This window comes from Lonchura striata, chromosome 4 (assembly GCF_046129695.1).
Source record: "Lonchura striata isolate bLonStr1 chromosome 4, bLonStr1.mat, whole genome shotgun sequence".
Classification (NCBI taxonomy): Eukaryota; Metazoa; Chordata; class Aves; order Passeriformes; family Estrildidae; genus Lonchura; species Lonchura striata.
The window spans coordinates 62,216,205-62,229,628 of NC_134606.1; the positions used below are offsets into that span (position 1 = coordinate 62,216,205).

Here is a 13,424-nt window from a genome sequence, read left to right on the forward strand (position 1 = left end):
CAAAGGAGAATGACCAGTCCTGTTACTATGCCTTCAAAATCTCCCCATGTTCTAGTCCAAGTGGAAGGAAGGAATCAGGCAAATTGCTAAGACAGGTGCAGAAGCACACATCCCTCCTGACACCCCAAGATGTCTCCTATGCAGCCAGAGTCCCACAGGCTAAACAAGGCTGCAGCATCTGCTAAGACCATTTCCTCCTTTCCAGGCAAAAACCAAAACAGCAACAGAACAGGTAAGATTGTGAGGATACTGGAGAAAAGAGAGGGAGCAGTGAAAGGAGCAAGAAGGAATTTATTGCTGATAAGAAAGAATTACTTGCAATATTGGAATGTCTTCTCGCTACAAAGGAGCAAAAACAGGGGAGAGAAATATCACCAGACTGGCCTTCATATTTGTTTAACAAAACAAAAAACAAAACAAACAATCAGAGATGATTAAACTAACAGTGTTTTCAAATCCCATTTTGGATAGATGAGAGAGAAAGGCTCATGAACTCGGACTTCTGCCCAGAGTAATGGTGTATTCAGGGAAACAAAGAAGCCATTAGCCTAGTCCAGTCCTACACTACTAATGTAAGAGTTTGTGTAGACATTAAAACTAAATTGTAAGCACAGACATGGTCCAGAATTATATTGCTGGCTTCTTTTATGTTGTATTGGACTGAGTACACAAAAAAAAAAAAAAAGGTGTTTGTTATTCTGCATTTTAAATTGCTGAATTAGAACAGATACTATACTGCTTTATCTTGCTAAATTCTGCATACTCTTTCAAGATGCAAAACACAACAGTGTGATTTTTAGGATGCAGGGAAACTGTGGATGCAAGACTAGAAATTGCTGAAAAGAGATTATAACGGTGATGATATATCAGTAGCAAAGATTAGAACAAGATTTTATTTGCCCAAGTTTTAAGTAGATGTGATATTGCATATCAGAATTTTACTTCAAACTAAAGGTCTGTATGGAAACTAGGAAAATGAATCTGGAGAGACTTCAAAGAGAGAACTTGATGACATCAGGGGTATTTGCACTGACAGCAGCATTATGGAATTCACAGTTTCTTAAAATTAAGGACATGGCTCAATAATTGCCAGTCCTGTGCACTTACATATTCTGACATAAACTATGAATCCCAAATATAGACAGCCTGGTCTTTTCTCTGGAACTTGCTACTCAAATACATCAATTATGGCAATTAAATTGGATATGCTTTTATTTTATTAAAAATAGCTGTTTGAAGAGTTCAAGCTAGCCAGTTCAGCGCAGTCAATGGCAAATTATAAAACATTTCAAATTACTTGTGTTACCTTTAAGGAATGCAGCAATTTTTAAGAGCCAAACAGAACAAATAATCTAAGTGATTAATTAGCTTTTCTACTAATATACTGTATGTAGCTGTCTGATGATTTACTCTCTCATTATTCCATTAATGGAATCAGCTAACAAAACAGAAATGAAAAGCCCAAATATTTTGGACAGTCACAAAAGTCCCACGGTGGCTTTATTTCCCAAAATAAAGACTTGACTCCTCACATGACAGTGACAGCAGATAGGACAAAGTGAGAGAAAGCAGTTTCTAATTGGTTTAAGATGGCCAGCCCCAAACCCTCAGCATTTTTGCTTCTTCCTCCTGTCTTTTTTTTAAGGTTTTCCATGCAAGTAACTTGGGGAACATTAAAAGAACAGCAGAGGCAGGGCACACTTGATACCACTCCACAAGATGAAGAGACCTGCTTGCTGGAGCAATGCACTTGTTTAAACCCAGAGAGGTGGGGGAGAGAGGCCAGCAATGAAGGATGTGTACCAATTACTGTTTCCACACAGAATCCCATGGAGAGCAATAGTGCAAGAATCCCATTCATTGTGTTGGGATTCATTTATTTCCGAATGTTAAAAGTTACTGCAGCACATAACGTAGGCACAGTAATAACATCACTAGGGTACACTGGCCATTGTAGTTTGGATCATTGTGAAAGAAATTTTTATTGAAGAAAAAAAAAAAACCTCAAGCCTGAAAAGTGGGTGGAAGGACACCAGTATTTAAAGAAATGTGTTGTATTATGTCTGCCACTGAAACCTTTGAAACAGGAAAATCAAATACTCTTTAAGTTAAGATATGAATGCTGTTATAAAGTTTCAACATGGAATTAATGGACTGGGGGAGGAAAACATTCTGACAAAGCACTGCTTCAGCAAAATACTGTAAAAATTTAAAGTGTACAAGCAGACATACTAAAATCAGAGGAGCAAGATTTGAAGGTAAAAACATGGCCATGCTTAAATAGTCTTCTCTTTATGTGTTGAGTCTGCTAATTATCTTTGCAAAAAAATCTGAATAAAGTTTCTGAGAACCCTCTTAAATTTCTTGTTAATTTAATATCCTCTCCTACCTTAAACTAGGACCTAGAGAATTGAATCTAGGAAACAAAATCAAGATTTGGTCTAAGTTTTAGATTTACATTTGGTGATTTGTGTTATGCCTTATTTCATAAAACACATAACTAAAGATCTTTCTGGCAAGCAATGGCACAGAATTGGGCATGAAGTGGTCTTGAAAAGGTCACCTACACCAGTATTTCTCAATCGCTTTAAAACTAAAGCTCCCCTGGGCCTTTTGGAAAAAAAAAAAAAAAAAAAAACAACTGAGTGTCTGTTTTGGACCATGTCTCCATAATTCATCTCTGGCCCACTCCAAATCAGGCCTAAACTTCGAACATTTGTAAATTTCCCCCCAATTTGCATCTCTGTATCTTGCTGCTTGTTTTTGTTAAGATAACATTTCTTGCCACTGTTTAATGAATGACATTATATGGTCCACTGATTGAGATACACAGATGTAGTCCATCTTACTGCTTAATAGATGACCAGCCATATCTGACAGGCAGCTGTTCCTACATCCCCCCAGTGGCCGAGCTGCCTCAATCTCTCCATCCAAACTATTCTAGAGGTATAAATACCTCAGCTTGGGAAAGATTTTCCTAATACGAACTTAAACCTTACAGCCATACAATCCTGTTACTTTTGGTCCTAATTACAATGAATTTATGATTATTTACTATAATCTCCATTCTCCTGGAAACTGCTATGGCACATGGAAAACAAAGAAATGGCTGGTGACAGCCAATGTGGCTTCACCAGGGGCAAATCGCGCCTGACAAATTTGGTGGCTTTTTATGGTGGAGCTACAACACCTGTGGACAGGGGCAGAACAGGCTTGTGCCAAACATTTGACACTGTCATATGTGACACCCTTGTCTCTAAACTGGAGAGACATGGATATGATGGATGGACTTCAGCAGGTTTCCCATGAAACTGAAAGCTTACAGATTGACACCAAGCAAGAAGAGAAGCAATAAACATAGGCATTAACATCCTCTAAATGTTAATTTAGAAGATCAATATTCAATAAGAATAAATGCCAAATTCTAAAAGTCTATATATCTATCTACTGCTTCTTTCCTAGCCACAAGGCCTGTCAGAGAAGAAAATTAGGTTGTTTTGACATAATTTGGTCTCGAAAAATCTGTGCTGGCTGTTAAAATTGGCATATACAATTTGAGATGTCAAAAGATTTAGATCATTGGAAAGGTAGGGCAAATAATTGAAGCTCTGATGGGCCTAACAAAACTGTAGTAATAAAGAAATAAATCACTCAAAGGAACTTCGTTCGGCAGAGCTGAACTATCAAAACTGCTGCTAATACTCAGACAACTTGCTAAAAGAGAATTAGTTCTACTCTAAATTTATGCACTCGGTATAGAGGAAAGCATGAACCAAATGTATGTAAAACAATATAAATCTCAGAAGAAAAGAAATTCCTCTCCTTCTGACATTGCTCTTCCTGCATGGCAAACTTGGTGACTGGCAGTACATTTTAATCCAAATATGCGCACATACAAAATTACAGATACATCTTGCTCCCCCAGCGACTTTATAACATGTTGCTAGGTAACAGTGCATACAAGTCAGGTTTCAAGACCTTTAGTAAGTCACCATAAAATAACTGCATAGGCCTTTTGCATGAATAATGTACATTTGTATCCTTTCTCTGATGCCAATAGAGCAGACACTGAAAACATGACTGTCTGCCAAACTGTGAACAGCTTCCCGTCAACTGCTACATGAAAAGCCACACACCAAATTGTTGCATGTTCTCTCAGCTTTCAGGCTTTCCCCACCACTCCTGCACTCTGCTCTCATTCCTGCTACATGCAGCCATCCCGAGCACCACCCTCCCCAGGCCAGCCCTGCTGATGTGCAGAGCCTCTTCATGCACAGCAGCCCGAATTTAAGATCGACATCGAACAGCAACATATGTGGGGCAGCTGTTGGACAGTGTAATATGGATTTCATATCAAATCCAAATTTGAAACTCAACTAGAGAAATGTACAAGCAAATCCAAACAGACTCATCCTGCCTCCTTTTTGTCAGTCAGAATAGTCACTTATATTGATGGATTATTTAATATTTTTTTCAGGGGGCAGTCCTGTGGCTTCTTCCAACCAACACAGCAAGCCATTTGTGCCAGCCCAATTCACCTCTTGCTTGCCCTCAGCTGTTTTCTCTTTTCCTGGATGGCTCTATGAAGCCTCAGTCTCAATTTCTTGTATTAACCCATTCTACTCAATTCCTCACAGAACAGTGATCCCAGAAGTATAAAGATCTGGGATGATGAGGAAAGAAAGATTTTCCTAAACAAACCGCTGAGGTTTCACCAAGACTGGGCATTAAGACAGAACTAATTCCTTAGTTTATCTGTTAATAAAATTTGCTCAAATACAACTTTCCATTTAAAGGAGAAAGCTCACGAATTATTTTCTGTTATAAAGGTTTTCTTCTCTCTCCAAAGCCTAAAATATCCCATAGGGACTGAGATCTCCTTGTGAAACAGAAACTCCTTGAGTGACATTTTTCCTGACTTCTTTCTCTTCAAAAAATTCAAGGCCAATTTCAAAAACATTTGGCATAGAACACCTCTCCAGCATATCAACTGTTCTGAAGTATTCAGTCAAATCAATAAAAGAGCACATAAAATATAACAGATCCAACCTAAACATGTCCTACACTTGAGTGTGACACATGAATATCATTCTTACAGCAATATTCTCAAAGTGAAAAAGCACTAAACACATGTTTGGCATTAGATATGGATTCCAATTAAAATAATAATTTTTACAAGCTCTACATAAATCTTTAGGACTACTATTCTTTTAATAGTAGCAACAAAACCCAAAAGCAATAACATTCACACTTCACATGCATTTACTACATAGGCCTCAAATACTACTTGAAAAGGAAGGTGAGCAATATTTTATTGATCCTTTTTAACAGATGAGTGAAGGCAGAAAACTTAAAAACTGAATTTTTGAATATGCTGAGCACTTGGGTGACCCTCAGTGATTTCAAACTGAAACTACAGGTACTTAGCATGCCTGGAAAATTCATCACAAGAGATTTACCAAGGTAAATATTAATGAACATGAAAGCCTGGATAAACAGTTCTCACTCCTAATCCCAGCAATTAAATAGCAAAACCCCTCTCTCCTCTCACTGTTTCCCCTCTGCCCTCCACCATACACCTCTGCTATCAAAAAAACCAGGAAATTATAAGTTAAGAAGCTACAATGTTTTTGCTCCTAGCAATTCCTTGACTTAGTAAAACCAAGACAAAGTGTCTCTTAGCCTGTAAGAGAGTAGAAGCAGCAATGCTGCTGCTCAATTACCTGACAGCTTCATAAGAAAATCTGATGCCATCTTGACAGAGATGTCTTGGCTGAATAGTGCTGATGCTGCATTGGCCACGAAGTCAGAGGAGTCTTTCAGCTTTGTGTTGTTTGGGGCTCTGTCAGCCGTGCTAAGAGCAAAAGGTGCAGCTGAGGCGCCAGGGTCATCTTTGGGCTCTTCTTTCACCAGCAAAGGCGGAACCCCCCCACCAGGCTGCCCAGCCACATCGGGTGTTTTGGATACAGATGCTGATCCTGCAAGGTCAGGCCCTGCTCCTTCCCTCTGTGGTCCCGGGCAGCAGTCACTGTTTAGCTGTGGTGACCCCTTCACCTCAGTTTCTGGCATTTCCTCCTTCACTTTAGACTCTGTCCTGAGGAAATGTTGATGGCAGCGCATGTGGAGCTTCAGGCTGAAGTGGCGGGAGGAGGTAAAAGGGCATAGCTGGCATTGGAAGGTCTCACCTCTGTCTTGATGCTGATGAACCTGGTTCAAGAGGTGAAAGACAAAATGTTGTATTAAACCAAGCAGATTAATAGAATTGCAGAAATCTCAACTCTGTTTCTCACAGTGTTTGAAAAAAAAAACAAACTAAAAACCATGAAAATATTAACTAAGGAGTAAACTCTTCATTCTGAGCACTTGGAAAGTGGTCAGACTCCAAGAATAGTAGAATTCTTTCACACAAGTCAAAGAAGAACGTAAGCATCAGATTAAAGTGAAAACAAAACAAAACAAAACAATCAGGAACATCTGTTTCTGCAGCTTGGAAATGATGATGTCTGCTTTGGATCAAACACTCCTTACAATCAGATCCTGATGACCTGTCAGTGCATAAAGACTTTCAAGCTATAACTAATAGCTTTCTTGATTAAAAAACAAACATCACTCTGTGCAACCTAACTAATAAAAACTGTTCAGAGCAATGCAGCTAAAAAAAAACCCCAACACAGCAATGTCCATCACTGATTTATGTATCATTAGAGTAAAAACACAGCACCTGGCAATACCAAGCAGCTAGTGAAACACTTTGCTGCAAATTAATTCTACCACAAAATAAACAGCTCTTTTATGATACAATAGAAACATGAGAGATGGTGTCTGCCATTTATTCTAGTTTATCAGTCAATTAAGGAACACAGTTAATCTTACTGCCCTCATATTTGGACTGCAGGCTCTTTGTCATGGAGCCTGCATGCTCCATATGAATACAAAACTTACCATCCTCAGGCTCAATCCCGAATACCTTTGAGAGGGAACTCCATCCATCCGTACGTAACGGCTCACGTATTATATGGACAGACACTCATTAAACTGTATAAGCTACAGACATATAATTATACAATTTCTTGCTTCATACAGCACTCATTAAAGAGAAGGAGCAACTGAGCCCAGCATAATAGCAGCAAGGCTGTTGAAAAATCTTTTCGCTATGGCTTCACAAATAAATTTTAAATCCTGACAGCAGCACTCCAGGCTACTCCCTGCAAAAAAAATACATACATTTGTTCCTTACTAATGGATGAACATGTGATCAGGGCACACTGGCACCAGCTGAGCTCCACACATTTGCTTTCACTTGTGACTCAAGTTGGTTGGAAACATTTCAGTGAGACAGATTTTTGTTGGAAAATGGCAATTTGTTGAATGTAAAATATTTCACCTGAAACATGGAGAGGTTTGATGAACTCTTGGCAAACAAGGTGTGATTCCCCTACCCTACTGAGTGGCACTCTTCCTTTCCCCTGCTCCCTGGGCTTGGGTCAGAAGCAGCCAGCTGTGCCAGGGATCTAAGACTTTCTGCTACAGCCTGGGAGTCCAAAAGCCCTGATGGCTTCAGATCTACATGAGGGAGCTTGGAAAACCTAACTTTAGCTAAGGCTTTCAGCACTTTCCAGTCTCCTGTAGAGCTGAGATCTAGATCCTGAGGATCCTGGGGCAGACACCACAGTGCTCCAGGGCAACAGCAGCATTTCCCAAACAAAGCTCCTTCAGAATTCAGGCTGGAGTTTCACATAGCAGTAGGCTTGGCTTGACTGATTTCCTATATTGTAAGAGGAACTCAGTCACAAGCTCAGATCCAGGATTTCCAGTTCTACACAAACCCTCAACTCAGGTGTGCTGAAATGTGAAGCTGGGGATGTCCCTCTTTTTGTAGTTTTTGCATTCAGTAAAGACACATTTCACCAGTGCTGCGTAACTTTTCATTCAGTGGTTCTTTGGTGGCTCTGGAGGTGCTAGACAGACAGCAAGAGAGAATTTCTCTTAGCCAGAATGACATTCTCAATACTATCTAAGCATGACATTTACAGACAAAGCAATTCTGGAATCCTATAATTGCACCTGACAACAAAAAGAAAAAAAAAAAAAAAAAAGAAAGAAGCTAGTGCTAACCTGACACATATTTAAAGTAACCTTGCAGAAGTACAGCAGCACAATAAATTCTAAATATTAGCAGGTTACAATGAAAATGCCAAGCAGATTGCTTGTGTACACTAGTGGAAGCAGGATGGTCTGTGAGCACAGCAGTGAGTGAGCACTCTTCACAGAGAACACCGAGATGTACTCAGGGCAGCAAGCACCCTCACCATGGCAACTTTATCTCTTACACCCACAGATTCTGTGTGCCAGGGTTTCTCTCCAGGATCCCTTTCAATCAGCATTTCCCTGCCTATGTGTTTAACCACATCTTCCAGAGTTCCTTATCACAACCATCGATCCAATGCCTTCAGAAGGCTGTCACTGCTGCAGGCAGGTGACAGAGCCTGTGTGGGAGCCCACCTCCTCTCCCTGGGAGTATGGCATGCCACCTCTGCAATATCTTTTGAGAATGGATGAAAATAGGAGCCACTGATTCATTTGATTTGAATTTTTTTCTTCTGCCCAAAGACAGTAGCTTCATCACCAATGGATTTCTCATAAAATAAAGAACGTTTCTAACTCACAGCCAAGGAATGACAGAGTTCAAACCCAAATATTTTGAGTATTGAAAGGAAAAATTTTAGACCTAGAAAAAGAAAAAAAGAAAAAAACATTAAGCCAAAGATTTAGCCCCCCCATGTTCAGAGTCCATTCCCACCATTAATTTAAAAATCTGAACACTAAAGCTAAGCTAAAATCCCTCTAAAGGAAAAACTATTCCTCATTCTCTGATTCAACAGCAGCTAAAAGAGCCAAGAATTGCCACTCTTTGCCATTTAGGGGTTAGAGTCAAGGCAGCAACTACTCGATGCAGAATAAAAAACAAGAAACCCCGTAGAGCTACACAGAAAGCCACAGGGGAGATTTAGGCCATGCAATATTACAGTCCAAAAAGCTGCCTGCTCCCTCCACGAGGCAGAGAATGGCTCTTGTACTGTGCTAATGCTACCCAAACCATCAGATGTCTTCTTTAGACTCCAACAGGCTCTTCCTGCAAGAACCACAGGCAGGAGGAGACAAGAGTGCAGCTGGCAGGTTTTCCCCAGAGTGCCAGTCTGAGCCCAGCTGCTGCCAGATTTGGATCTCCCTGGATTACACTGCAACAAAGCACAGTGCACAACCTGCTCATACACAATGATTCTTTCAAAATCCCATAAAACTACTGTTTGACTTATGCCAAACCACTTAAGGGCTTCTGGCTTTGGAGTTTATTTCCTTTAACCAGGGATGTTCTCCTTGACTGGGCAAAGGACTTGTATCATCTGCAGCCTGCAGATGCCCAGTCTCAAATGATATTTTGTGGTTCTGCAGTTTTTTCAGTGTGTGCTTGCTATGACAACAGAATTACAGTGTCCTTACAAACTTTCGGCCTTGTTTGAGGACTTGGGTACAAGTTATTGGTTGGTCAAAATTTTAAATTTTTGTTTCTCTCAGTTTCTCTTGCTGCCCCCTCATTCTCACATTACAAGAAAGGAAAAAAAGGCCATTCAGCTCATCTTCTTTATCAAGCATTATTATGATCACACCTTTCTCACCCTCCTGGCAGTCCCATTCTTTTCAGCTTCTTTCTTCAAAGGCAGTCCTTTCTTGACATCCCACTAATAATTTTCACTGCCAGCTTTTAAAATCCCTTCTATTTCTCATGTCTTTTCTAATGCAGTGACCAGAAGTAGCAGCATACTGTATGCTAATAGTAACATTGTTACATTTTCAGCGTTATTTCTATTTTATTCTCCAGACACTCAAATAACTAATGTGCTTTTTAACAACTGCTGTGCATGCTAAGAAAAGGTTTTCATTGAACTGCCTATAACAATATCCAGATATTTTTCCTGAGCAGTTGCAGTTCATTATATCCATCAGGCAGGTGCATTATTAGACTCTGGTTTCCAAGGTACAGTACCTTCTATTTGTCAACAATAACTTCATTTGCCCCCTTGTTTATCAGGCAGACAGCCTCCTTTTGCTCCCTTTCAAGCTTTGCCTTTTTAAATTTTGATTCATGCACATAAGGTTGCACCATCTATAATTCTTTTACATACAGTCATCAGTCTGTGTAGATCATGTTTGCTAAAATATTCACAATTTCACTTTTAGTAATGGAACACCCCTCTGTTAGCCTTTTGTCATGCTTAAAATTGCTAATTCCTTCCTACCCTTTGTTTTACTGTCTCTTGGTGAATATCTAATTTGCCATAGTACATCACATTGCTTAATTTATTTGGCAGTGTCTCTGTGAGAAGCTTTGCCAAAGGCTTTTTTTATAGACCAAATAAATTTTAACTGATTTTAAAGTCCATGATTTTCCTGACATGCTCAAAACATCTTAGTAGAGGAACACATGATTTTCTTTTACAGAAACCACATGTCCCTATCCTATCACATCATTTGTATCAATGTGCTGGTTTTCCTTTTTTCTGTTACTTTTCTTTGGGTTGTTTGTTTTTGTGTTGTTTTTTCTTTTTTTTTTTTTTTTTTTTTTTTTTTTGTGGACATTGTAACTTTCCTGGTATCATAAGCCATTTCTTAAGTCATCTTTTCATACTTAAAAGCAACAGCCCTGCTAATTTACCAGCCATACAGATGTACCACAGTTACATGTGATCCCACCACACAGGGTAAAAAAGGATTAAGGGTGAGAAAAAGGGTGACACAGGCACATCCTGCAATTCTGTGGTACTGCTGAGGTTGATCTTTTCCTTTCCCCTTCCCTAAAGCTGGGTAATGCTTTGCACAGACTCTACTTTCTGGTTATGAGATACAGGCATTCACGTTTCTTTTGTAGAATTATTTTAAAAATTGAGTAAACTTTCCATTTTAACATCTAGTATGTACCCTCTGGTTTTTCATTTCATGCTCTTTTCCAACAAATTCCCTCATTTTAAAAATATTGCATTGTCAAAAGTTGAGTGCTGTGGTGCTAGTTTTGATCCTTTCCCCTCAAGACACATATGTTATTTATATAGTATTTTCTTTTTTAAAGCATTTCCTTGCTTTGCTTGAAAACAAGGGCTGGGGGGGATGGGAGGGGGGAAGGCCTCTCTGCAGTGCTGGACTGCTGGATTAGGTGTTAAGTTTTTTGGGTTTTTTTTTTTTTTTTTGGTTTGGTGTTTTTTTTTTTTTTTTAATTTAAGGTCCTGTTTTATCCTTGTCTCATATGCAAAAAGTGAGATTAAAAGATACTTGCAGTCATTTGTGGTGCCTGTCTGAGACTCTGGGCACACATTTTATGTGCTGAAAAGTTGTGCAAGTTTGCATTAGCTCCTCTCAGCTGCTGGGGAGGTCATGGAATCACAGTTGCCTCCCAGGGCTCTTCAAGTTTAACTTGAAAATAAACAAAACCCCCTCCCATAAAACACATTCAACCTCCCTCTCCCAAGAAATAAAGATGCTTTGAAATAACCAGTCCTATACTTCACCAAAATTGATTAGGAAAGCTTATTCAGTTATCTGGCACTAGCTGAGGAAGAAAGAAGAAAAAGGAAATCACCAAGGAGAACTGAACACCTGGCCCCATTCCTCAGGACCTTTTCTGATTCCCACTATCATATCATTAATAGGCTCCCAACTGCAGGGCTGATTATAACCCTCTTTGTATTAGACACGAACACTAATGTGGATCTCACTGAGATGGTTGCTCTTCATAAGCAGGAAAACCCTGTGGTTGAGCATCACATGACCTGCCTACCACTGCATTGAGCCTTCCTGTTAAGCTTCATCTTCCCTTTCCTCATTTTCTATCAAATCCTCATATTTCACCACATGTTCACAATGCCAAACTTCTTTTCCACTGCTACAACAGATAGCTCACCCATTCCTGCCTTATGCCTATATAGAAGCACAAGGAACATTTATAGATAGTGGTTTTGGCCATATGCTCCTCTTCCTCACTCCCCCTTCCAAGTGCTCAGCTAATATCCCGTTGCTTTCTTGGAACATATCTGCATGATCTCACAGCCTATCTGTCCACCAATTGCTGAGGAAGATATGTGCATGATTCAAAGGCACCAATTGGCCAAGTCTGACTGATGCTTGTGGTATTGCTCTGAGGAAAATGTAATCCCTACCAGGAAAAACAGAAAAACCTGACTACATATTGCTGAATTACACCACAACTTTCCATTGCTTTCTGCAGAAGAAGTACATAGTATACTGTCTCAAGAAGAAAACACAATCCAACTGAACATATATTTTGATAAACAGAGAGAAGGACTTAAGCATAATACTTGCTCCCTGCTTGGACAAGACACCTCTCTCACTTACCCATTCATTTTGTCCAGCTTCATTTTCAGTTCAGTGCTCTCAGCACCCCTGGAAACCATGCTGTGATACCAGAATCAGCTGCTGAGATGCTCCCTCCTGATTCTTGGGAGTAAGAGACCAAGGAGTGCACTACATGTACTACAGTTTGCATCCAAAGAAAACCTAATAAAATTCTGTACTGCATCTATTTTAGGATTTCTATAAGGTGCCTATCACTGTGGAATCTAAACACAAATTATAGTTAACACTCTGTGCCTTAAAAGGCAGGCTACTCAGCCCCCCTTGTTTGTTGTGTGTGTGGAAACTTTCCTTCTGTTTCCCTTCTTGTGCCTTTCACTTCCTCGCCTCCAGTTGTGAGCTGGCCCTGGCAAAATGCCCTTAGTGGAAGAAAGCTTCATCCATGTGGTGGGTAGTACATGCAGATCTGAATACGGGTCAGGGCTGGAATCATTCCAGCTCTCTATTAAGATTTTCTCCATAGCAGGGGATGGGACACCAAAAATGTTGGCAACGTTGTGTTCTGGGTCCGTCATTTAGACATGTTGCAATTATCATAAAATTACACAGTATATATATTATATAGTTATTGGTCATTAGCCTAAAGACACAGCAAGGAAAACCCACATGGACACACAGACCACTCATGGAAATGAAATCTCCAAATAACCAGTTTCAGTGGAGAATGCCTACAAGAACCTAGAAAAAAAAACAAGGTGGTTCAAGCCCATGGCTATGCTGCCTATGAGGACACAAAACCAAAATAATCAGATTTTGAGGACTGCAGCTGAACAAAACACATTTTGCCTGTTATCCTTATCAATAGAGAAAAAAAAAACAAACAACTGAAAACCAAAGTGCAGCATAAAGGAAAAAAGCTTGGTTTGGTTCAGCATCCTGGAATAAAAGTTGGCTTGTAATGAATGACAAAGACCAGCCCAGTACCTTAGTTCTGAGTGGCCTTTTTGGTTTTGAAAAATGTGTCTTCACCTGTAGCCACAGCTGACACATGGGGAGAAATG

The 13,424-nt window shown here is 39.7% G+C and overlaps 1 protein-coding gene across 3 annotated transcripts in view; it reads right to left on the minus strand.

The window, feature by feature from the left end:
• ZNF827 (zinc finger protein 827) overlaps window positions 1-13,424 on the minus strand; it is a 100,324-nt gene that overhangs the window by 55,194 nt on the left and 31,706 nt on the right. For all 3 annotated transcript variants that reach the window (XR_004148241.2, XM_031504685.2, XM_031504686.2), the window contains one exon: window positions 5,724-6,207. Coding sequence is in view for 2 of the 3 variants with exons in the window: in XM_031504685.2 (XP_031360545.2) it covers window positions 5,724-6,207 (484 nt within the window). In the remaining variant the exon portion in view is untranslated. The remainder of the gene's footprint in view (window positions 1-5,723; window positions 6,208-13,424) is intronic.